This window comes from Sesamum indicum, linkage group LG8 (assembly GCF_026168435.1).
Source record: "Sesamum indicum cultivar Baizhima isolate 11 linkage group LG8, ASM2616843v1, whole genome shotgun sequence".
Lineage (NCBI taxonomy): Eukaryota > Viridiplantae > Streptophyta > Magnoliopsida > Lamiales > Pedaliaceae > Sesamum > Sesamum indicum.
The window spans coordinates 26,638,686-26,662,270 of record NC_142664.1 but is presented as its reverse complement, the minus strand read 5'-3'; the positions used below and the strand labels follow the sequence as shown (position 1 = coordinate 26,662,270).

The 23,585-nt window shown below is 35.3% G+C and overlaps 4 protein-coding genes across 5 annotated transcripts; 1 reads left to right on the top strand and 3 right to left on the bottom strand.

Annotated features, from left to right (window-relative positions):
• Positions 1 to 649: 649 nt before the first annotated feature.
• LOC105168963 (transcription factor bHLH149) lies at positions 650 to 1,757 on the bottom strand. Its single transcript, XM_011089197.3, has 2 exons — positions 1,588 to 1,757; positions 650 to 1,458 (listed from the first exon to the last, which is right to left on the bottom strand). Exon 2 carries the CDS (start codon positions 1,399 to 1,401, stop codon positions 778 to 780), a length of 624 nt encoding a protein of 207 aa, XP_011087499.1. The 5' UTR covers positions 1,402 to 1,458; positions 1,588 to 1,757; the 3' UTR covers positions 650 to 777.
• A 3,392-nt stretch (positions 1,758 to 5,149) lies between these two features.
• LOC105168962 (pentatricopeptide repeat-containing protein At5g66520) lies at positions 5,150 to 8,356 on the bottom strand. The gene is made up of 4 exons (XM_088884286.1): positions 8,036 to 8,356; positions 7,779 to 7,904; positions 7,439 to 7,509; positions 5,150 to 7,342 (listed from the first exon to the last, which is right to left on the bottom strand). Exon 4 carries the CDS (start codon positions 7,335 to 7,337, stop codon positions 5,337 to 5,339), a length of 2,001 nt encoding a protein of 666 aa, XP_088740412.1. The 5' UTR covers positions 7,338 to 7,342; positions 7,439 to 7,509; positions 7,779 to 7,904; positions 8,036 to 8,356; the 3' UTR covers positions 5,150 to 5,336.
• A 92-nt stretch (positions 8,357 to 8,448) lies between these two features.
• Positions 8,449 to 12,718, bottom strand: LOC105168961 (putative high mobility group B protein 11). Its single transcript, XM_011089195.3, has 6 exons — positions 12,447 to 12,718; positions 10,846 to 10,921; positions 10,263 to 10,440; positions 9,951 to 10,100; positions 9,195 to 9,424; positions 8,449 to 8,982 (listed from the first exon to the last, which is right to left on the bottom strand). The coding sequence occupies exons 1-6, from the start codon at positions 12,590 to 12,592 to the stop codon at positions 8,668 to 8,670; spliced, it is 1,095 nt and encodes a 364-aa protein (XP_011087497.1). The 5' UTR covers positions 12,593 to 12,718; the 3' UTR covers positions 8,449 to 8,667.
• A 1,040-nt stretch (positions 12,719 to 13,758) lies between these two features.
• LOC105168959 (solute carrier family 40 member 3, chloroplastic) lies at positions 13,759 to 22,225 on the top strand. Of its 2 annotated transcripts, none has more exons than XM_011089193.3 (14): positions 13,759 to 14,351; positions 15,146 to 15,353; positions 15,460 to 15,523; positions 16,032 to 16,156; positions 16,237 to 16,326; positions 16,414 to 16,590; positions 16,705 to 16,779; positions 16,920 to 17,021; positions 17,103 to 17,217; positions 17,382 to 17,528; positions 19,456 to 19,562; positions 19,652 to 19,765; positions 20,771 to 21,069; positions 21,889 to 22,225. In XM_011089193.3, exons 1-13 carry the CDS (start codon positions 14,203 to 14,205, stop codon positions 21,062 to 21,064), a joined length of 1,767 nt encoding a protein of 588 aa, XP_011087495.1. In that variant the 5' UTR covers positions 13,759 to 14,202; the 3' UTR covers positions 21,065 to 21,069; positions 21,889 to 22,225. The 2 variants fall into 2 exon arrangements, with proteins under 2 accessions (XP_011087495.1, XP_011087494.1); XM_011089192.3 differs by having other exon boundaries at positions 21,886 to 22,225.
• The last annotated feature ends 1,360 nt before the right edge of the window (positions 22,226 to 23,585 follow it).

Below are 23,585 nucleotides of genomic sequence, written 5' to 3'. Positions count from 1 at the left end.
ATACCACAATATTAAAACTCACTCATTCTTATCAACTTAATAACTCTTTAAAATCAGTTACAAGAATGTTATGCATTACTACTACTTTATTCACTCTATCATCTTATTTATCTTTAAAATACTACTTAACATTTTATAAAATGTATGAATTTATAATTTTTTTTTTAGAGAAATTTAGCCAAAACCCCCCTCTTATTTTCCGCCACTCCCTTTCAAATAAATCAATTAAGAGATAACCATACCGCCTTCTTTTGAAATTTAGTGTATTACCCGCAAACCCCTATCATTTTGAAAATTAAATCTAGTGCTTTTGACGTATTTTTTCTTTCTAACAAATAGATTTTTTGTTAGTCAAAACTTATCTAACTTACAAATACTATTAAAATAAATATGTGAATGAAATAAATAAAATATAAATACAATTGAGCTGATAATAAGCATAAAACAAGATAAATAGTAGGGGGAATCAAAGGAAATGGGGTGTACACTAAACATTATAAAAAGCAACAAGGGGTATTGAATTAGTTGGGATGTTCCAACTCAGGAAAACCAAAGAATAAATAAATTAAATTAAAAGTCAAAGAGAAAAAGTGGGTATGCTAATGCTAATGCTAATGCTAATACTAATACTAATGCTAATGCAGGGAAATTTACATAATAAAGCACACCAATAAATATATTATCCTTCTCAATTATTAACATATTTAAGCTTTAATTAATTCAAATTTAACCCCCAAAATAATATAGTTTAGAACAAAAAAAGAAAAAAAACACCAGCTAAGCCGAGCTAAAATACTGAATTTGATCGGCTAATGAGCTGCCGGCGGCGGAGGAAGCGCCGGCGTTGAGTAGCCCTGTGAGAAAAGTCATAGCTTTGACTTGCATTTCCAACGCCGCAATATAGTCAGTCGTTTCTTCTAGAAGGTTCGGCAGCGGGAGTTTCCGGCAGCCTGGAACTAATCGGCTCAACACCTTTACTTTTCGCTGCAACAGCGGCTGCTTCTTTTGGACGACCGGTTTCTTGACCCGCGAGTCGGCGGCGGCGGCGGGTTTGGCCGCCTTTTTGTGTTTCTTTTTTATGTGAGCGAGGCGGAGGCTGAGGCGGCCGGCCAGAATAGCTCTGCTCCAGCGGGTTCTGCCCCTGGCGGAGACGGCGAGCACTCGGTCGGCGGTTTCCCGGACGGCGCGCCCGGTGGAGTCGGGGGATTCAGGGCGACGGAGGTGGCGGAGGGCGTCCACAAGCTTCGACGAATAGATCTGCTGCTCGGTTTCCGTCCGCCACCTGGGGCGACCGGCCTCTGTGGGAAGTCGAGCGGAGGAGTGGGGCTCAATTTTTCTCCGCTTGCGAGAGAGATTGGAATTGGCGTCGGGATTCGATAATGAAGACGATGATAGCACCATAGTTAGTTACTCTTATCGGCTCCCAAGTTGCTTGAATTGGAGATGAAGCAGAGGCAACTGCAAACACAGAGAGACAGAAAATTCCGACTCAGATCATAGATGGACTGAAAATACAGATACAAATTCAAAGTTGAAAAAAAATTGGACGTCAATGTCAAAATAGAAGTAAAAAAGAGAAAAAGATACCTGAGATGAGTGAGAAGCAAATCGGCGTGAATGGAAATGGGAAAGGGCGAAGAGATGTGTAATGGAAGCGTATTTATATGGAATATAGAAGCAAAGGGGCGAGAGCGAGAGAGGAGAAGGAGAATGGGATTTTGGGGAAGGAGAAGAAAGCTTTATTTGGAGTATTAATAATATATGACATGAAGAGAGAGAGAGAGAGAGAAATGGGAAATGGGAGGGTAGTAGTGGAGCACTAGTTGGGGGTTAGAGAGAGAGAGAGGAAACGACAAGACACGCGTCGTCTTTTGTCTGTTGCGCCCAAAAAGTAGTCCTTCTAACCCCAATTCATGTGCGGAGCCGTAATACTAATTAGGAATATACATATACATACACATTATACACCTCTTTTTCTTTCTTCTTTTTACATTTAAATTCCTTTTTCTTTTTTATTTTCATTATTCTAAATTTCAGAAACACCCAACATAATAATATTATTGCAATCACTTCTCTTTTTAGCCCTCCTTTCTTTCTTAGGATAAGATTAGGCCTCACTCCATTTGGTCTCATCACAAATTCAATATTAATTAATTCCATCTTTCATTATATATTATTTGATTTGAGACATTATACGTAATAATATAATGTACTATTTCATGTAATCATTACATCATTTTGTACAATTAATCTTTACTTGTATGTTTGTTTAGAATCTATGTCAATTTGTTTCATTTGCCATTTACTATGCATAACTTCTCGTTTATTATGTGCTCCAACCAAAAAACACACTTTTAGATGATCTTTTTTTACTATTCATAGTCGTCATTTCACATGAATTATCAATTACCAATCAACCATAATAATAAAGAATCGTGTATGAAATCCCATTTTCTTTGAATTTTTTCATCTTAAAATTTGTATTTCACGACTCCACATTCATTGACCTTTTAATGTTATTTAATCTTAATATCATCAATTCATATTTAAAATCTGTTGTTATCTACCGTACGAACGATTTAAAATTCATAATTTTAAAATTTGAATTTTAAAACAGGCCAACAATAACTTCATTTATGGCATATTTTGATAGGTATAAAATCATCAAAATTACTTTGACAACAAAAAATAAAAAAATCAACCCAAATCTATGGTACCCAAGTGTTTATATATAAAAATACAAAATGGCCACTGTGGAGGTATGATTTCACATTTACAGTAAAGTAACTTTTTTGTCTTTTTAAAATACAATATCAAACACATTTTCCATTCATTTTAAGTAAGTTTTGACTACTATCATTGTATGATTTGATGTCTACTGTCATTTTTGTCAACTTTAATTAAGAACAATGTCAAATATATTATCATCTATTTTCAATCATTTTTAAATCTCTTCTACGATAATACCAACCAATCACATTTCTCAATACAAATTTCAAAATTTTAATAATATTTTTTCGATTTTGTTATGATAATTTAATATATATATATAAGAAATAGATTTTTATTCATTTTTTTGATTAATATTAGATGAAGGGGTCCATTTGTTCGGCATAAACAAATATCAGGAACACTAAATATAATTTTTTAAATCATATGAAATTTATGTATTATTATACTAACTCTAAAAAAGGAGTATTACAATTACGTCTAGTAATTATTTATTTTTTTAGAAAAAAAATCAAATTATTTCATTAGAATATAGGGTTGATTGGGTGAAGGTAAACGATGTGAAAACAAGAATTGATGAATGAGGTCGTCACCAACACGTCGTACATGGTTGGCATCTATGTCAGCTTCACCTACTACAAACAAATCAAAAACAATTATTAATTTCTCTTTTCTTAGTATATGCATTTATTTAATAAATAATGGTAAATACGACATATAAAAACGACAAAAGTTTATTTTAAATCGAATTAAAATAATAATAACACACACGCGTCACTATCCGTTTGTCTTTTTGATTTATCGGGTTGAATACGTGTTTTCAGTGCAAACGTAATTTTTTTGTGTTGTTTTGATTTATTTTTTAATAATTACTTTTAAAATTAATTTTTAATTATATTCATTAAATAATTTTTTAATTTCTTCATTAATATTAAACTTAAGAAAGGGTATTTGCTTGCAAAATACGAATTCAAACACGATAATACTTAATTATCGTATAATTAATTATACAATGATCGGCCAAACTAGCTCTAAGAAGCCCTTGAATTTGATTGGGTGAGGCGGGGGTAGGGGTGGGGGAAGCGAATTTGTGTTTGTAGAGAGCAATGATTAGTGGGTGTTGGAGAAACTTTTTGCTTTTCTTTTCTAATTCTTTCCGCCCATTGCTCTCACCACGTCCACATTAATTGTTGACAATGATTAAAAATAAAAATAAATAAATAAATATTAATTAATTACAATTGGACATCGACTATTAATTGTTACTTCTATAGACGAGGCCAAAACATTAGCTAAAAATTACAATAAATATTTTGGACATAGGTCGAACCATAGCGAATATTAATTATATGTGATTAAAATTACAACAAATATTCATTATTTTATCAGTATAATGAATTTTATAATATATCGTCATTGTGTAATTATGATTAATTAATATTTATAATAATTTTTTATTTTTAACCATAGTAATTAACTACGACAAGAAATCACATTTCTTCTACGTGAGTAGCGATTTTAAAATTATCACTTAATATATGATGACTAATATTATTTGTTGTTTTGGTGTAAATTATTGGATTAATATTAGGGAAAGAAAAATTCAATTAAATATGGTGTTGTTGTAAGAATAAATTTAGTGACATAAGGAATAATAGTTAGGTGTGTGTCTCTCCAAAACTAGGCTTGACTTGCAAGAATGTATAGAAATACTTGTAATGCCCGCAAACCTAAATCATTTGGTCTTAATTACTTTGTTAATTTAATTAATGTTGTACCTACGACAATGCTTATCCACATTAACAACTTCTCTTTCCCAAACCTAATTGCCTGAATTTGACAGGCAAACTTTCCTTTTGTCTCATTTGTTGCAAACAATTGCATTATATTTATAGATAATTACACAGCTTTCTTTAAGGTTTGGTACAAAGTATATGCGGATTCTCTATAGTTTGAAAAATTATATTTAGTACCCATGTCGCTTGTTTCTATCTAGCATATAGACTCCTTTGCTAGTCAAAATTATTTGAATTTGCTGGTATTAGCAAAACAATTGAATGAAAACTCATATTTACCCCCAATTGATTTATTACTGACTTACTGGAAGTCAAACAATTTTTTTTTTATGATTGAATTATCCTTATACATCTCATATGCTAATGCATGTGAGAATGTATATCTTCACCTTTATAAGGATAGTTTGATCATAAAAGATTTGTTTGCCTTGCAATAAATCAGTAATAAATCAATTGGTGATAAATATAGAGTTTGATTTAAAACATTTTGTTAGTAACAATAAGTTTGATAAATTTTGACTAACGATGTTCTATTTGTAAGATATAAACAAATATCAGGAATATCAAATATAATTTTTCAAATCACAAGAGATGTACGTGTAATTATATTAAATTTCAGAAAATTACGGTATAATTATGCTTTATATTTATATATACTTGTTCCCCTCCCATAGCAATTAGGTCAATGACCTAACACAATTGAGTTTGGCGAAATATTAGCATGTCCTAAAATTTATTAAACTTAAAATTTTGAATGCTTGTGGGGTTTCATTTTTTACAAAGTGGTTTTCTATTTATTTTCCTGTGGTGTTACCAGAAATCCTTGCAAGAACATTTTCCATTTCTAAAATGATGATACCGTGCACGATCTCTCACGATAATTTCCCGATTGTACAGTTGAGAGATGATCTTGGTGGCAGAGTGGCAATCCTCACAGACCCTTAAGTTCTTCACGATACGGATGGTGGCTCCGGGTTCAGTATTCAGGATTCCGAAAGCTATAGCAAGCTTTTCGCTGTGGTACTTGACCGACGTTTCCTTCTCTTCCTCATTGATGTCGAACAAGACTTGTGAGGTATCAGGTTGATGCCCTTTTAACTGGATTTCTTGAATGATCTTTTCAAGAATAAGGTTTATATCTTTCATTTGAGGGTGAGAAGAATCGCCAGCTTTGAATTCATGAACAATGCCTTTAAGGTCGATTATGCTTCTCCCAGTTACAGTTTTCACCCCTCTTTCCTTCATCAGTGTCCTCACTTTCTGGGCTTTATCCCATTTCCCTGCCTTTGCATACATGTTTGACAGCAACGTGTATCGACCGCTGTTTTCAGGTTCCAAATCGAGAAGGATTTCCCCAACTTTCTCCCCCAACTCGACGTTTCCATGCATCCTGCAAGCACCTAGAAGTGCACCCCAAACAGCACCGTTTGGCTTCATTGGCATAGAACTTATCAGATTCTCTGCCTCCTTCAAATACCCTGCCTTTCCTAGCAGATTAACAACACAGCCATAGTGCTCTGCCGTTGGTTCGACTAAGTACTCCCGTTTCATTCTTACGAAATACTTTAGGCCCTCGTGGACCAATCCAGCATGAGCACAAGCATTCAGCAGGGCCACGAATGTAATATCGTTGGGCTTCACATTATCCCTCTGCATCTTCAAGAAGAGGTCGATAGCATCGTCTGCCCGGCCATGCATGGATAGCCCAGAGATCATTGCATTCCAAGAAAATACTTCTTTCCATTTTATCTTCTCGAAAACATCCCATGCCAAGTCAAGACGCCCACATTTTGCATACATATCAACCAAAGAAGTCCCCAGAACTGCATCCACCACAATCCTGTTCCTCCTCATATAAGCATGAATCCATTTCCCTTGATCAAGAGCACCCACATTAGCACAAGCAGCCAGTGCACTCGACAGAACAAATTTTCCAGGCTTGATTTCCTCTCTTTGCATTTGATCGAAAACTTCCAAAGCTTCCTTTGAGTAACCCCCTTTATTGTAGCCGTCTATCATTGCACTCCAAGAGACCTCATCCTTTTCCGGCATTTCATTAAAATACTTCTCAGCTTCGGCAATCATCTCATTGCTGCAAAGGCCACTGATCATTATATTCCAAGAACTGATACGCTTCTCCTTCACAATTTCAAACAGGTCTTTAGCAGCTTCCACGTCTCCAAATTTCATGTAACCATCGATCATAGCATTGCAGCAGATAACATCTGATTTTCCAATCGTCTCAAGCATGTTTCGAGCTTCGCTGAGATGTCCCAATGATGCATACATCTGAATTCCAGCACTGATTATGTGGACATCTGCATTAAGCCCAAGTTTAACAACGTGGCCGTGAATTTGCAGGCCTTCACCAATAGCTTGTTCTAAGGTGCAAGCCTTGAATAATGGAGGATATGTGTATTTATTCGGCCTGGAGCCCGAAATTGCCATTTCATAGTACATTGAGATGGCCTTAAAGGGCTCTCTAAGATCCATACACCCCTTAATAATGCAGTTCCATACGAAAACATTAGGTTCATAAACTTGTTCCAGTACTCGTAATGAATTGGATAAACTTCCAAATTTAGGATTTGCATAGCACTTCAACAAGGAACCTGCAACGTAATGATCTCGGAAATGGCCAGTTTTGAGGATCAAAGCGTGGGCCTGCTTCAGATTTCCCAATGAATCAGTACATTTTGTGTTCAAAATATTTAAGATTGCTTTCAGGGAGGGATTCTCTGTCAGGTCTGGCTCTGCTGGAGAAGGAATATAAGGCAACTCTGTTATGGTGGAGGTGTTTAATATTCCCATATCACCTGCTTGGCATAAGGTATTGAATCTCAATTCTTACAAGAATGAAAAAGAAAATCAATTCTAAAGCTAAGTCCTCAGTACCTGAAAGACGACATTACCTGAACGAAACAGTCTTTAACATGATTAAATCCTTATGATGTTGGCTTCTCCCATGTCTCCTCACTTATAACTGAGGATGCAGTTAAATAGAAAGTTAGCAGAAAGTTTTAGTGAGGTCAATAAGTAGTAAAAAACTGGTTAACATGCAATTAAAGTTTCTGATGCATAAAGATATGAGCAGAGACTGAATCTTTTCCCCCTTCAGAAATACATCAAGTCAAACTAACTGAAACGACCTAATAAACCTTATCAATCTTGCAGTATCCAAAATTCAGTCCTCAAATTTATCATTAATAATTGAGTTTCAAGTGTTACAAGGATAAGAGGAAATACTCATACCTGCTGCCTGCTCCAGATTCCATAACTCTTAGTCCTCCCATGTAGTCTGAGTGCAACTACTCAGAAGGGTTTTTCCAACCTTGCAGCTGCACAGCGGCCACAGCCCCTGTTTTCTCTCTTTGTTCCCTAACCAATTAGTATGAACAACAAATGGAAAAGATAGAAGTTTACAGTAAGATAGTTAAATTGAGGTAAAAAGAATAACCAGCAAAAGCCATTAATTCACTATCTGTATCTGTTGCAAGTCCGCATTTTACCACACAGTTCCAGCAGTCTAAGATGGGTCCTGACATTGTTGGCTGTGGTGGTCACCATTTTTCCTTTGCAATTACCTGTGGCTAAGGATCAAGATAATGTTTTTCTCCACCTCACAGGTTGGTATGGTCCAACAGCAGAAATATTACATTTTGATAATTGTAAATATTCAGTTATTCACTACCATGAGATAAAGGAATTCTTGGCCATTTCCGGTCCTGGAAAATGACTTGAATTTTGAGGAATGCATAGAAATCTGATTACTGAAGTATTCACTGATTATTTACTACCTAAGTTGGTAGACATATGGTAAAAAATGAAAGGAAACAGAGAGTATAATCAATTTGATAGTTGGAATAGAGGGCAACAATGACTGTACAAACACATATTTAAGTGATGGATGCTATAGCGAGAATAGCGGGTACAACCATATTTACATTAGAAACTGAGGGAAAACGTTAATACAAAAACAACCTTCCGGCATAATAAAGCTTAAAAATCACACACATTCAGGAAATACAAAACATACAAAAATGCTAAAAACTGCAGACAGCATTACATGGGCGCTTCCTGAGTAGAAGGTCCAGTTTCATTAATTTACATGGCCACCTCTTGACTAGAAGGTCCAGTTACATTAATAAGATATGTCGAGGGAGCCACTTTCCCAGTCAATCTGAAAGATAGGGTCACTCGATTCAGCATTCTTCATCACCTCAATCGCCAATTCAACCATGGATTCGTCGGGCGAAAGGAAGTTTTCGCAGTCGGATTCCAAGGACACGTGATAAACATCATCTGTTTCCGAAGATGTAGAGAAGTTTAGCATGCTTGGAGTTGAATTGCTGAACAAACTTTGGCTCTTGGAAATCTGGTTGCTTTTTAGCTGGTTGTAATTACCCAGCTCTTTCTCGTATCTCTCCTTGTCCATTTTGCTTGCCTCTATGTACGGCTGCAGAGGGAAACGGAGAATAGATAAACCCAGAAAGACGACTTAGATGCTCTTCTCATGAGCATGTAAAGATACTGATTTTTCAATGCAACTCATTAATTAGGATGTCTCAATCAGGATGATAGGTTGATTGAAGCAGTTGATTAATTTGATCAACGCTTCTTTCTTTCAACATCGTATGCAATTATGGCATTTCCTGCATTGTAAAATACCTGTTTGTCTTTCTCGGATAGGCACCTCCATGCATCAATTGCCATGTCCCGTAGATTTTGGCTACTGGAACTCTCTCCATGAATCATCTTTAATCTATGAGTCTCCAATCTAAGAAAGATCTGATATCCAGACCTTGGTTTCAGAGGAGCATCAGGGTCCGGTGAGAATTCTTTAGTATTTGAGTTTGACAATGTTATCATGGATGAATTCTGGTGCATTGCCTTGGCCCCTGCATATTTATATAGTTATGATGCAAAAACAGAGAAATGAAAGTGGCTTGAACTGAACCAGAAGTCTTAACCTAGAAAACTTTTCAAGATTGAGTAATGGCACCCCCTTTATAGCTCATTGAATACATACCAACATACAGATAAGCTAAGGTTCTTCTTCTTCATTGTGTGGCGATCAACGCAAAAAGTTGAAAATTTTCCATAGTTGGAATAACCAAAGAAACTAGAGGTCGGTCATCAGTAGATCAGTGTAGAAAGTGATTACAAGTAGCTTGTCTTAATCATATATGCTCAAGTAAAACACAGGCCTGATGGGGGCGAGAGGGTGAAAAGAGAACAGATGATAGGGGAGAGAGAGAGACTTGGTGAAGGTTAACTGCATAAAGAGGATTGATCTACCGGTGCTTCACCATTGTCATTGACTAGTATCCAGTTACGTCTCTATTAGACCTCTAAACAGAGTGTGTAATTCAACTGCCTTAATTTGCACAACCCTCATTCTTCTAGACAGGAAATATGAAAAACCTGCAGCCACTAGACAAGAATTGTTGGTGGGCTTCCATATATCTGCCGGTGCTGGATCACCAGAGTGAACTGTTGTAAGAGGAGATGAACACTCGCAATGCTTCCGCTTTCCCGTTGAGCAGCTTGGACCAAACCCAGAGTTCAAGAAACCTGCCAAATATCATTTACTAACCATTTTTAAATTAGGAAAGTTCTTAAATAATCTACTATTGTTGGAAAATACATATGAAACAGCACTGAGAAAAAGAAATAATGGGAAATAATACCAAAGTCCTTAAAAAGTGTTTAAGGCAAAAGAGAGAGTTTTTCAACCTAGAGAACTTTTATCCGGCCATATATTTGCTTCTTCAGGCATATTTCGACAGTACATTAGTTCGTACTGGAGAAGTAGTAGTTCATAAACATTCTGAAGCTGAGCTGCGGAGATGGACACAGAGCTTTTCAAGTTTGATGCTGATGCAACATCATCCCATTTTCCAACTTTGGTAACCTAAAAGTTTGATGAGCCAGTTACACAATTAGTAAAGCAGAAGAAAGAGCTTTTGGACAAGTTCAGCTAGCAACCAAAGTGCATGTTGCAGCAATTGTTGTTCATGTTCAATATTATGATTTCAATTCCATAGTGTCCAGTAACTGATAGTGATAGATTTTTCAGTGCCCTGATTTACTACTAATATGCAATTTTATCGGAAGCACACTTTGAATACTACAAGCATTAGTGTTATTCTTAAAAGACACTCATAAGAGGACATTCACATAGACATGTGTGCTTGTGAATAAATTTAAGTGTCGACAGAAGTCGACTCTCCTAAAGTAAAACAGCATCAACAGGATATGCAAATAAAAAGTAGTTGACGTCATGCCTGATCAGACTCCAACAAAATAAGAGCTGCACCTGATAAAATCCCCCTCTCTTGATCACTTCTTTGTAGAAAAGATGCAAATCCAACAGTGCTTCACGGAAATTAAAGCTGCATGCAGTGAGACATTAATTAATCATCAAACTTCCAGCTAGTGAGGTGTGGCCTCCAGCAATTGATAAACCAATCAACCAAGGAAAGGTGGGAAAGTCCAAATTCAGATTGTGAAAACACTTAATGTCCTAATGTAGTTGCCGGTATTGTGTGATTGCATGTGATGTATCTAGCCACATATAATAACTGAGAATCAAGAGGGTTACTATCACATATAATAACTAAGAATCAAGAGGATTAACAGGTAACTCTTTAAGATACATACAAGGTTTTAAAAATATATAAACTGCGTAATACAGTGAAATTCAAACAATCAATAGCCTTTAAACTAAAGTTCACTATTTATCTCATGTATATATTTCTATTGTTACATTAATGACTTAAAGAAATTCATTCAATCAGTTTTTTTGAATTTTATCTTTTCCCTTTTCCTTTGTTCTCCAACTTCTGTTTCCTGTCGGATATATGTGCAAGAGTTGTGTTCGTCCAACATCAAATACCACAAGACAACATCACATTATATTTGGAGTTCGTTGCTGCTTGCCGTGCAGCCTAGTAATCCTTCAGAATTTTTACCATTTTTCTCAAATTACACCCTACAGAGCAGAGTACTGATATTAAGCACCCTTGCTGGTGATACACTGAATAATGCTGCCATCTTGCATTCCTCATAGGCATGTAATCAGCATTTTCAATTTTCTTTCATGCAATATGAAAACAAAAACATGGCCTAATTCAAGTGTCAAAGTAACCACTTTACTATCATAAGGCCTCAGTTTCAAGCCCCGTCAAATTTGTAGGAAATTAGAGTCTAATTTTGTAAGTTTATTGAAAAATTATGACTTTCTACCGTTAATAAGACGTTTCCTGGAACTCATAAAATGTTAAATTCTTTTTAGAAATAAGTTGAAAAGTGTTTGATAAGATCTCTGATTTTTACAACCAATCATTAAAACAAGAGTTTGGAAAAATTGTTATCTTTTTCTTCCTGAACATTGAAATCATCAAATTAAGTTAGAAGCTGCTCTAATTTTATTTTGGGAGCTTATAAACCCATTGTCTATAACTTTTACCAAACATTTTATGATATTTTATCAGTTCCCAGATACTCAATGAACTATTTTAAAAAACTTATTAGCTTAACCAAATAGCCTAAATGACAACGCAACTTCATAGTGTATCTGACCGTTTCACTCAAACAAAATAAAAACAAAAACGCAAATTTTTATAGAAAAATAAAAACAAAAAGGAAAAACACACACACCCCAATGATGATAACAACAAGAAAAAGTAGCCCAGCAATTTTAGTTACCCTTCTTCTCTAATCATCCAAGCAAAATACTCCTAGCTACATGAAATCCATCCTTTCCAACTCCATGTGCATGCAGATATACTCATCCATGTACACATCTATGCACACACCTACAGTCACCTATATCTCTGTGTACATATGAAATTACTGCATGTGAAAGAGAAAGAGAAAAAAGAAAACTCAAAATAAAAGTAGAAGAAGAAGACTCACACCGAGCTGAGTCCGGAAGACTCGTTCAATTTCCCAAGCTTTTCATAGAAACAATCCACAGCCGCCTTCTCTTGAGCAGCAATCACCGCGGGTTCTGGGTATTTCTCGCCGGAAAAACCACCGGCATTGTCATTCTTCTTCTCCATTTCTGCCGGAACTCTGTGCTTCTTCGTTTCTCGGGCTGTTTCTGTGGGCACTTCGCATGGAATTCGTACCGTTTGACTCCCCCACTATATCGATTCGGAGCTTCTTTAATGCGTTAATTAGACACAAATACCCATAAAAAAATATATGTAATGGCAACGGATTGAATTAATTGTTCAAATTTATCAAACACCACTTATCTAATTTTTAAACTTATATCCACTGATATTGTAAGGACTTATAATCATAACTACGCATACACATTTACTTTACACACACTTACACATATATGGTGCCACTTTTGATCTAATTATTTGAATTGCAATTTTATTACGAAGCATATATTATAATTAATAACTATAGATTTTATGAGAAAAATCTTCAACTATATTCATTCATATCTGTATTTAGAGGGCGTTTGGACCACTCTGTAAATAAAATGTTCAGAGTTTATAAACTTTTTAAGGTAAATTAAGAAGTTGTTGATTTAATTTTAAAATCTTAATAATAACATTTTATAATTTAATAATCTCATTTTATTCAAACACTTTATGATATTATTCCTAAAATAGAAGTTAACATCTTATAAACTTTAAAAATATTTTATAAAATATAAAATTTTTTAAATTTTTTTAAATAAATTTAACCTAACACCCTCTTACTGAAAAAACGCATATTGTCATGGGTATTAGGACATTTCCAAAAAACTCGATTAACAAATGGGGGAAATTTTAATTCAATTTGGTTGGACCTAACTAATTATATGATAATCATAATATATTTATAGTGTGATTAACATATAATTTGAAAAAATTAATAAATTATATAATAAATATATTACACTTATTTTATAATTAATTTTATTTGATCAAAGTCATTTTAACAACAATTTTCATTTAGGACACAAATGGAACAGGAAAATCTAATCCGAATTTGCTTTGGTCAAACTCGAATTAATTATTTAAAAAATACAATACACTTATTATGTGATTGGTGTACAATTAAGAAAAAAAATGATTGATCACATAATAAATATAATTACTTATTCTATTATTAATTTAATTTGATTTACACTAAAATTTTCGGATATGGAACACCCCATAAAATGACCCCAACAGCCATAGGCTAAACCGAACAACTTGGCAACAGCCATAGGCTAAACCGAACAACTTGGCAAGTCAATTGTGAGTAGTGGAAAGGATCCGAACACGTCAGAGTGATTTATGGTCTCTACCATATCCACTTTGTGGTTTTCGTCATTTGAAGTGTCCGCCCCACTCATCCCCCTCCGGCGGCCACACACTGATTGCAGATACACCACCACCACCGCTACCTCCTCCCCGACTCTACTAAGAAACTAAGAATACGCACAAAAACACCCACGCAAAGCAAATCCAGAGTTCCGTTTCCCTGACATTCCCAGGAGTAATCTTCATAAGTTGCGGATGAAAAATTGAGGACTAAAAACAGCTGTAAATTGCATGAGCTCCATGAGGTGGCTGCATGAGTTTTCATCTGGAAGCAGCAGAATCAGGAGAAATAGTTGTGCCGGTAATCGGGGAAAAGTTGGGGAAGGTTTGGAGTAATAGTGTAGCACAAGAGGAGGACGGCCATGGGTGTTGTTGTCATTGCTCATGGTCAGCCTTTCGCCGTTCTCCGCAGACTCCAAGCTCATCCTACGTCGTCTTCTTGTCTTAGACTGCGTCCTTCTCACCTCTCTTCTGCACCACGATGGTTGAATCCCCATTTTGCCTCTCCCAGGTACGCCACGCTTCACTTCTACTTGTCTCTTTTTTGTTGCCTGATTTTGTAATTTGATAGTTTTGAACGATGAATTGGATGTTTCTGATGGTGATCAGGGAGATTTTCTACCCTTTTATATTGTGAAGTTATTTCCTGAGTTTTCTTTTTTACGTTTTTTAGGATGAAGTAGATTGTCTATTCATGATTAATGCAGTGAATCTATGCTGCATTGTTTTCTTTCCGGCTTAACTATAATTTGCATTCTTGCTAACTTCAGAATTGTTTCGTGCCTCTTTGTTTGGAAAAGATTATACCTTAAAAGATGATACATGAGTTTTGAGCAATATTTAATCATTAGAAAGTTAATCTGCAAAATGAATTCTAGCTGTATTACGTCAAAAATATCTTTTCTGTATGATCATGTTAATAAAATCTTTCTAACAAAGTGCTTTGAATTTTTCATTTCCGGTTGAAAATAATAAGTCTGTTTGAAGTACCTTGTTATCTTGCGACTGTTTTGTAACTGTTACATCTCAGTTTTTTCTTTCAAGAGGCGCATTTTTATTTGATGACTTAACTGCTTCTTGTTCTTAATGCTAGAGAAGTCAGATAAATTTTTGGTGCTTACTATCAAAGTTGTGAACAAAGGATGCTCGTTATCATTAATATGAAGCTGTTCTAGAGAATTGTTGCTGGGAGAGTATATGACTTAAGAAAGTATCTCAAAATATAAATTTATTTCTCAATGCTAATACTCAGTAATGTTTCCACTATGAGGCAAATTTTGGTATGACATTATTGTTCATTTGCAGGCTTGGCGCGTTTAATTTAAGGTGTTCGTTGACTAACACTGATGTCTTGAATCCTGTTGCAACCGAGGAAGTCTATAATGATGCCACATCTCTTGATTCAAATTGTTCGATTCCAGTTGTTCATCTCAAATCTGATACTCTGGAGACAGAAGGACTGAACTTACTTGTTGGGGGCACCTATGTGGACACCATTTTGACAGCATTGCCTGTAAGATTTGTTTCCGTGATGTTTCTGCTAGAATCCTTGCATCTATGAAAATTATGAATTTCTGTGTTTGATTTTTGATATCGACAATGTATTGGGGATCATCTAGGTCTTATCAGTGGAGGAGCAGAATGCGATTGCTGCAACTCCTGCTCATCCAGCTGGACTCTATGGTTAGTGTTCTCCTACACAAAATTGAAAATGACAAACTGATCAGAATGTTGATTTATGAAAGTAAATTAATTTACATAGAAAATTTTATTCTGAGGTCGAAGATGTGTGACAGCAATGTGAATTCCTAGTCTATTTTGGTCTACTGGGGATACAGTTATTCATATGCCTTCATGCGATATATCTTGAATAATTTTGTGTTACTAATAATGCAAGATTTAGAGATGCTGGTCAATTTTCTTGAGTGGCTCCTGAGGTTTCCACATATTGTTTATCTTTGACTCTTTTAATTTGACTCAGATGCCTCCATTCTCTGTCACCCTTAGTAATTTCTATTGCATAAGAACTACCACAGCAAATTGCAGTAAAGAGATTATTCTCACTATGCACTGAGCATATATCTTTGACTCCAAGTTGCCTTCCAATGATACTAGTTTTACCATATGCAGCAATATTATTTCGTAGATTTGTGTTAATTCAGTTTCTAATAATAGTCACATGTACAATTAGCTTTATATGCTAGCTGCTTGGCTGGGAATCTGGTTGAACAGCTCTGGAATTTTGCTTGGCCAGCTGCCATTACAATGATCCATCCAAGTCTTCTTCCTGTGGCTGTCATGGGCTTCTTTGCAAAGGTATCTATCCACATGGATAACAACCATTTTGAGCAAGAACCAAGCAGGTTAACTGTGGAAAAATTTGCATGTTTTAACAGCTTGCAGTAATTGTTGGTGGCCCTCCGGTAGGGAAACTTATGGATCATTTTCCTAGAGTACCCGCATATAATAGTTTGACTGTTGTCCAGGTATCTACGTTCTGCTTGGCTGAAATAAATTGAAGATGAAATGGTATCTTTTCTCCAAAAGTTTTATTCTCCAATTCTTTCTTCCAGGCAGCTGCTCAGTTATTATCTGTTGGAATGATAATTCATGCACATACTGTCCTCTCTGCACCTGGGTCTCCTGTTCTTGTCCAACCTTGGTTTGTTGTACTTGTGATAGCTTTGGCTGTTGAAAGGCTCTCTGGACTGGCTCTGGGGGTTGCGATGGAGCGTGACTGGGTTGTTTTGGTAGTCTTTTTATTTATTATATTGATTGCTTTTTCCTATCATCAATACTTTTAGAGCCCTTTAATGTTCTGTTAAGTTTTATGCTGTCTGTGTAACTTAGAATCTGTTATTCAGTTGGCAGGAACAAATAGACCAATTGCTCTTGCTCAAGCAAATGCAATACTGAGTAGAATTGATCTCTTATGCGAGGTGATTGCCAAATGTGATCTCTACATTGCCTATTTTTGCAATATTTATTGTATAAACTTTTCACTTGTTAGAGATAATTATGATATCTTTCGTTATCAAATATTGGGGCTGATAACTTTCATGATTTTGTGCAACTGCAGATTGCAGGAGCATCATTATTTGGCATTTTCTTATCCAAACATGAACCAGTAACATGCTTAAAGCTGGCAGCTAGTTTGATGATATGGTCGCTACCTGTTGTGGTACTATGACCCTGCCATTTTTCCAGGTGCTTGATTTGCAAAATTTGTAACTTTTTTCTGATTACTTTCTGCATGATGTAGGTTGTTCTTACATGGTTAACTAACAAGCTTTCTGCTGGAGTCCTGGACCGAGCCAAATGTCCACAAATTTGTGAGAGTTCCTCTGCAGTATGTATGCCAGATACCAAAAACATATGTAAGTATAACTGATGAACTTTTTGAACCAAAAAAACAATATATGTGTGTTTTGTGCGTGAATATGTATATATATATATTAATTTAATTATAACTAATCCTCATTATTTTTGATTGAGGATTTTCCTTCTTGTTGTACATTGATGCCACCTTTCTTTGACGTAGTGGCTACAAGTATAGAAGCTATCAAGCATGGGTGGTTTGAATATATTCAGCAGCCTGTTCTTCCAGCAAGTCTTGCTTATGTGTTGCTCTACTTCAATGTTGTTCTTGCTCCTGGAGGTTTGATGACTGCTTTCTTAACACAACATGGTATCATCTGGACTCTTCTTAACTTAAAGAACTAGTTTCTTAAATGACTGAGTATGTGGATTTAACACAATTTGTTCCTGCGTCCTGAATTCTTGTAGTTATGATTCTATAGTTGATGTTCAATATAGCCTTTAGTTTCTCATGTTTAAAATGGTGACGCCTTTCTCCAAAACGAATTATATTCTTCTCAGCTGAAGAAGATTTTTTCTTAAACACTCTGCGAAGTGTGATTTTGATGTGAAAATTGTGATGAATGTAAGTGATAGAAGAGATCTCAAACAAAATAAACAAACCAATTTTGTGCTTACTTGGAGGCATTTGCTGATCCTAAGAAGAAAGAATGTTACTCTGTTTGTTGTATTTGAAGCAGCAGCAGTCTTGAGTATTATGGAAATGGGATCTTAATACATATTCAGAAAATAGTGTTACTCTTACCACTGTGAAAACTAATTTCATATCGTTCTTTTATAAAATCTTAAAAGTTAAAACTGATTCCTACAAGAGTTGTGAAGGGGGACGTTGGTGAGAAGTGGGAGGGAAGTTATTAGGGGTCTGCTTGGCCCAATTCTGCAATTTTTTGGTTTTTCCAGAACAAAAATGGTGAGCAGCATTTGCCTTTATTGGAAAAAGAAAGACCTCTGTGCAATAGATTTGCAGATCAAGTTCCAAAATCTTTTCCATCTTCTAGAGAAACTTCTTCGAGATGTTTAAGGTGTTTTGAAGAATCATTCTTGATTTCTTCAATTTGTGTACATTATACCCACCAACAGCCAAGAAAAAGGGGAAAAGGAAAAAGAAATTGAGAGGTCCTTGCATTCCTCTTCATCTACTTCTCCAGTTGCTCACTGTCCATGCCCTTTTTTGACCTTGCTGTTGCGTGCCTCGTGCCATTGTCATCGCTGCTGTTTGCTTCTCTTCCTTCTGCCTCCTTATTTCCACCCTTTTTCTCCTGTTGCTCCACCCATTTTCTTATTTTCCCTTGGCTTTCTCATTCCTCCCCCAGCATTTTCACTCCCCCCAAAGCCACCTGTCTCCCACTACCATCACCAACAGCCGTCACCAGTAACCCTGCAACCAATCTCTTCTGTGGCCTATTCCATGACATCGGCCACCTCTGACGCCTCTTCAAACCAATCCATCCCTCAGCTGCAGCCAGTCTGTTGGATCCTCTCTTTCCACGTCAAACAATTTCAGATATATACTTTGAGCAGTGGTCCCCAGGGTTTTGGTGTTGTGGTGGTGTGCTCAACAACAGCATGAAAATTGAGGGGAGTGCGATGCACTCAGAGGGAGTAAAATAAAATAATATATCATAGTACAGACTGAAATAAAAGATTTTGGCTGTTGAAATGGTATTGAAATTTCATGATTCAATAGGTTCATGTACTCACATTCCTATATATTTCTTCAAAACAGAGTACAATATTACAAATATTTGCATCCAGAGACATTTTCAAGTTGCAGATGACAATCATGAAAATGTGAACCACCACAAAACCATCATTCTCAAAAGAACCTCTCGGATTCAGTTAACAAATCACGGATGGTGTAGGATTTATTGTTTGTGTCCATTTAAAGAGTGTTTTATAAATGGCCATTGAGGTGATTCAGGTGGTCATGCATTGGGTCTGATGATTATGTCCAGACTGTAACTAATTGCTAGAAAGGGTGTCACATTTTGCCTTCAGGTGGGAATTGGAAAATGGTGATTATATTGCAAGCTGGAATGTGAAACACCTTTAATTTTTGCCTCTCTTAGTAGTCTGATGTCTCATCTGGATTAGCAGAAGAAGTTGACAATTGAATGTATTCAACCTTTTGATTCATTCGTTACTTTTGTGAGACACTGAGTGGTTATGCTTTAAAATTTTATTGCCTCCTAGCAATAAACTAAGTCTTTTTATTGATGTACTTGAGACTGTTTCAGGTCTAAATCCTACAATTATTGGAGGGTTCAGTGGTCTATGTGCATTCATGGGGGTTGCAGCAACATTTGTGTCTGCAAAGATGGTTGAGCGACTTGGCATTCTGAGGGTACTAAAGATTTTTATTTGTAACTGTATTAGCTTTCTCTGTAAGTGAATTTGTATTCTTACCTCTAGTCTTAATGAATCTTATGCCAGGCTGGAGCAGCCGGCCTCGTCTTTCAGGCAACACTTCTTACCATCGCAGTTGCTGTGTATTGGAGTGGTTCGCTTTCTCAGAAAATTCCAGTTGTATTCTTCTTGTGTTTAATTGTGAGTTCCTTCTTTGTTTTTGTTTCTAAATTGTCGTCTGCATGAGACTCCGGATCAATCTAAAGGTGTCTTAAGTCTAAATCATGGCTGATGATCAACCTAAGTACAGAATTATCCATGTAACACTTTTAAACTTTGCTCATTTTTAGGATGCTCAGAAAATTAGTGTAGATTGAATTATGAAGTTTTCCTTTCATTTTATCAATTTTACCTTATCTGACAATTTTTTTGTAAGAGTCTGTAGTTTCAGGTTCATAGATTCTTATCCTTATCTGTAAGGAAAAGTTGATTTTGGTGAATATTGCTAACTTATTTCTCTGCCCAGTCTGAATTCAGCTACTTGCAGCTCTTTTCGTCCTCTATGAACCAATCTCTTCATTTGTAGTCGTGGGTGACCCAATTATCTTCTTAGTTTGTAAGATTTTATATACTGCATAGCATTTCTATTAGCTGCAAAAACAGTTGCCAAATAGACCTTGCATCAATCATCAGTAGATGCCCTTTAAACTTGTATCACTAAATAATCTTATTTTGAGCTCACATGTAATGAACCTTTTCCTGTATAGTTCTTAATTTTCTGGTAAATATTCTGTGGAAAACAACTGCTTTTGAACTTATCTCAGAAAGAGCTCTTTATCATATAAAAATTTAGACCTATAAGGAAAATATTTTCTTCTGCCAGTGTAAAATGCAGCAGAAAACTTAACGTGCTGTCAAAGTTACGTTCTAGGGATCCTTACTTAGTAACTGATTAAATTAAGTAGATGCATGTGTATGTGGTATTTACGGGATGAACCACCCATATGCAGATTATGTTTCACATTTTCTGATTCTGTGAATGGGTCTCATGTAGTCAAGTTATATGTACTTGGCTATCTATTGCTTGTGCAGATAAATAGGTTTGAGTTCACAATCTCATGCATGCATGACTATGTGATACATTTTTGAGCTTCATTTAAAACTTTCTATTTTAGCATTTTAAACAAATACATTTCCTCTTAACAGGTATTATCTAGATTGGGACACATGTCATATGATGTCGTAGGGTCACAGATTTTACAAACCGGGATCCCTGCATCTAAAGTTAATCTTATCGGGACAACAGAGATTGCGGTTGCTAGTTTGGCAGAGTCAGTGATGTTAGGGGTTGCAATAATTGCTAATGATGTTTCGCATTTCGGTCTTTTAGCAATCTTGTCACTTCTATCAGTGGTTGGGGCAGCTTGGTTATACTGTAGATGGTTGAAGAATCCTACTGATATGCAAAGGAGTCTCTTCTCTTTTGAGCCAGAGTTCTAAACAATGTAAGTGGAGAAGATCTTTCCTTTTGTACCTTGTATTTGTACTTCATTGAGTAGTATAGTTTTGATCTCCATGAAAAAGTTTTCTGTCTACTGATCCTTATATTATATGGTTCTTGTCAAATTTAAAGGAATATGTGGAACAAATTGTAAAAATTCCCTTATATGCTCTAGAGAAATTTTATATTTCCTCCAGAGAACATAGATGTGACCTCGTAGCACATATCAAAGTAGATGTTGGATATTGTTGCAAAGTTTTTCGTATTCCAAGTCAGGGAAGATGGGGCCTATTTTACTTAGAGTTCAGAAATTAAGAATACAAAGACTCGATTAGCTTAAGAATTTTGAGTAAAGTTCCAAGCTATGGGTACCTGTAGTTGGTCTGATTTGACTATCCTATTCCTGTTATGAAAATAAAATGTTTGGTTGAGAAATTTGTAGTTGATTCAAATTGATATCTGGATAATTTCTGCATTTATCATAGGAATTCAAGGTTGCATTATATGAAAACACCCAAAGATAAGTTTCCAGAGTACAGAATGCTTTTTAGTATGTTATAGGGGAAGAAAGAAATTAGGTCAAACAAAAGCAGATTTATATGTTTTTGACAGGAGGACAAGGAAACAATTGAATCCAAACCTGAACACTGGCCAAAACTTTATCTTTAGAACGATAATATCAATACCTAAGAGGTGCCTTATTACAACAGAAATTTTCATTGGGTACACAAATAAATTCCTTTGAGCATGCAGAAATTAAATTCAAACTTAGCACTCTAGTCCACATTCTTCATGCTATTTCATTGTTTTACTCATGTAGCAGCGCTGCAGCTACAAAGGTCTGAAGCAGCAAATTGATTGAAACCAGATCTCAAACTTCAGAGACTGCTACTTGGCACTCGCAAGAAGGCCAAGGTATATGTCTCCTACCGCTTTGATGCATACTCTAGGAAAACTGAAATAGCACTCAATAGAGATGAATCTCATGCTGTACATGTACAATTCCTCACATGGAAGCTTTCAAGCATTTTAACGCTTGCAATTCTCATTTTGCCCACATTTAGTCATTCAAAATGGTCTTTTCCCTTATACGAGCGAGCTGTAAATACAAATCCTGATAACGAATCCAATTGCTTCTCAGTTTACATATTCTTTCTCAATATTGTACTCTAGCTTGTTAGTAACAATAGAGACGGTTGCACTTGAAGGGGCCGCATTTGGTAGTAACTTCTCTCTGGATGAGCATTCCACATAGATCGTTATGATTTCAAACTGTAATCAAATTGGTTTAAGTCGGTTATCAATGTCAATAGACAATAATTGACAATTTCATCAGTAGAACTACTTATTTTCTTAGTTCTTTGAAGCAGTCACATTATAGATCATGCCAACTTGGAGAACCGGGTACTCGTTGCTGGGATCTATGCTAAAGTTGGCCATAGTGTCAAACTTTTGTTGCTAAGTTACAAAGATGGCATGAACAAATTATATTGGTAGTTTTTAATGTGCATATATGCATACATATGTGACAAATATGTTAGATTTTGTGTTATAAGTTTATTGGTGTGATCAAAACGCCTTCCCGTTTTGATATAAAAATATAGAGTTGAAAGAATAATGCCGTTCCAAACTTAAAAATGAAAACATAAACGTAGAAGCTGCAAATATTTGACCTATCCTTTGATCTGAATGTAACATGTCATTCTCCAGATTATGTTATTCGTCAAATTGCAATACTAAATAATTTAGTTAATTCTTATAGTTTTAAATACTATAACAAAATATTAAATTGAAATGTCACCAACATTAATTAATTAAATAAAATGCCTTTGATCTATCATCAGTTGTATATAGTCCGGAACCGAGTCGTACAACATGTACTAGAATACTATGGAGTACATTACGACTTTCCACTGTTGAATCATTATTTGTCCGAAATTCACAAGTAAAACTCGCACAAAGACATGCTGTATTTATATAACTTTTTAGATAATTGATAATTAGGGTATGATTTCAATCTCAGACAAGTTTAGTAATAAATATATTAATTATTAATATAAAATAGTTGTAATTCATCAATAGTTATTATTAATGTAGATATTAGTACTATTAAAATATATATTTTATCAAACCTAATCTTAAAGAATGAAATATATTCCATCAATTCTTTATCAAACTAAGCTTAAAATAAAGTACATTAAAATCACAAATATTAACTTAAACGAATGAAATGTATTCCATCTATACTTTACCAAACTTTTCTCTTTTGTTATTTATTTATTTATTTTTGGTTAAAATACTTTACCAAACTAAACTTAGATTAAAGTACTTTAAGATCACAAAAAATTATATTAACCAAACGACATATATTCCATCAATACTTGGATCCATAAATACACCAAAACAATTCTTAAGAATTTTCAGTACAATCACATTCACTACTTAGAGTTTAAATTATAGATCCATCATACATGTTTCTTTTTTGTTTTCAAAATTTATTACATGACTATTATGAAGTTT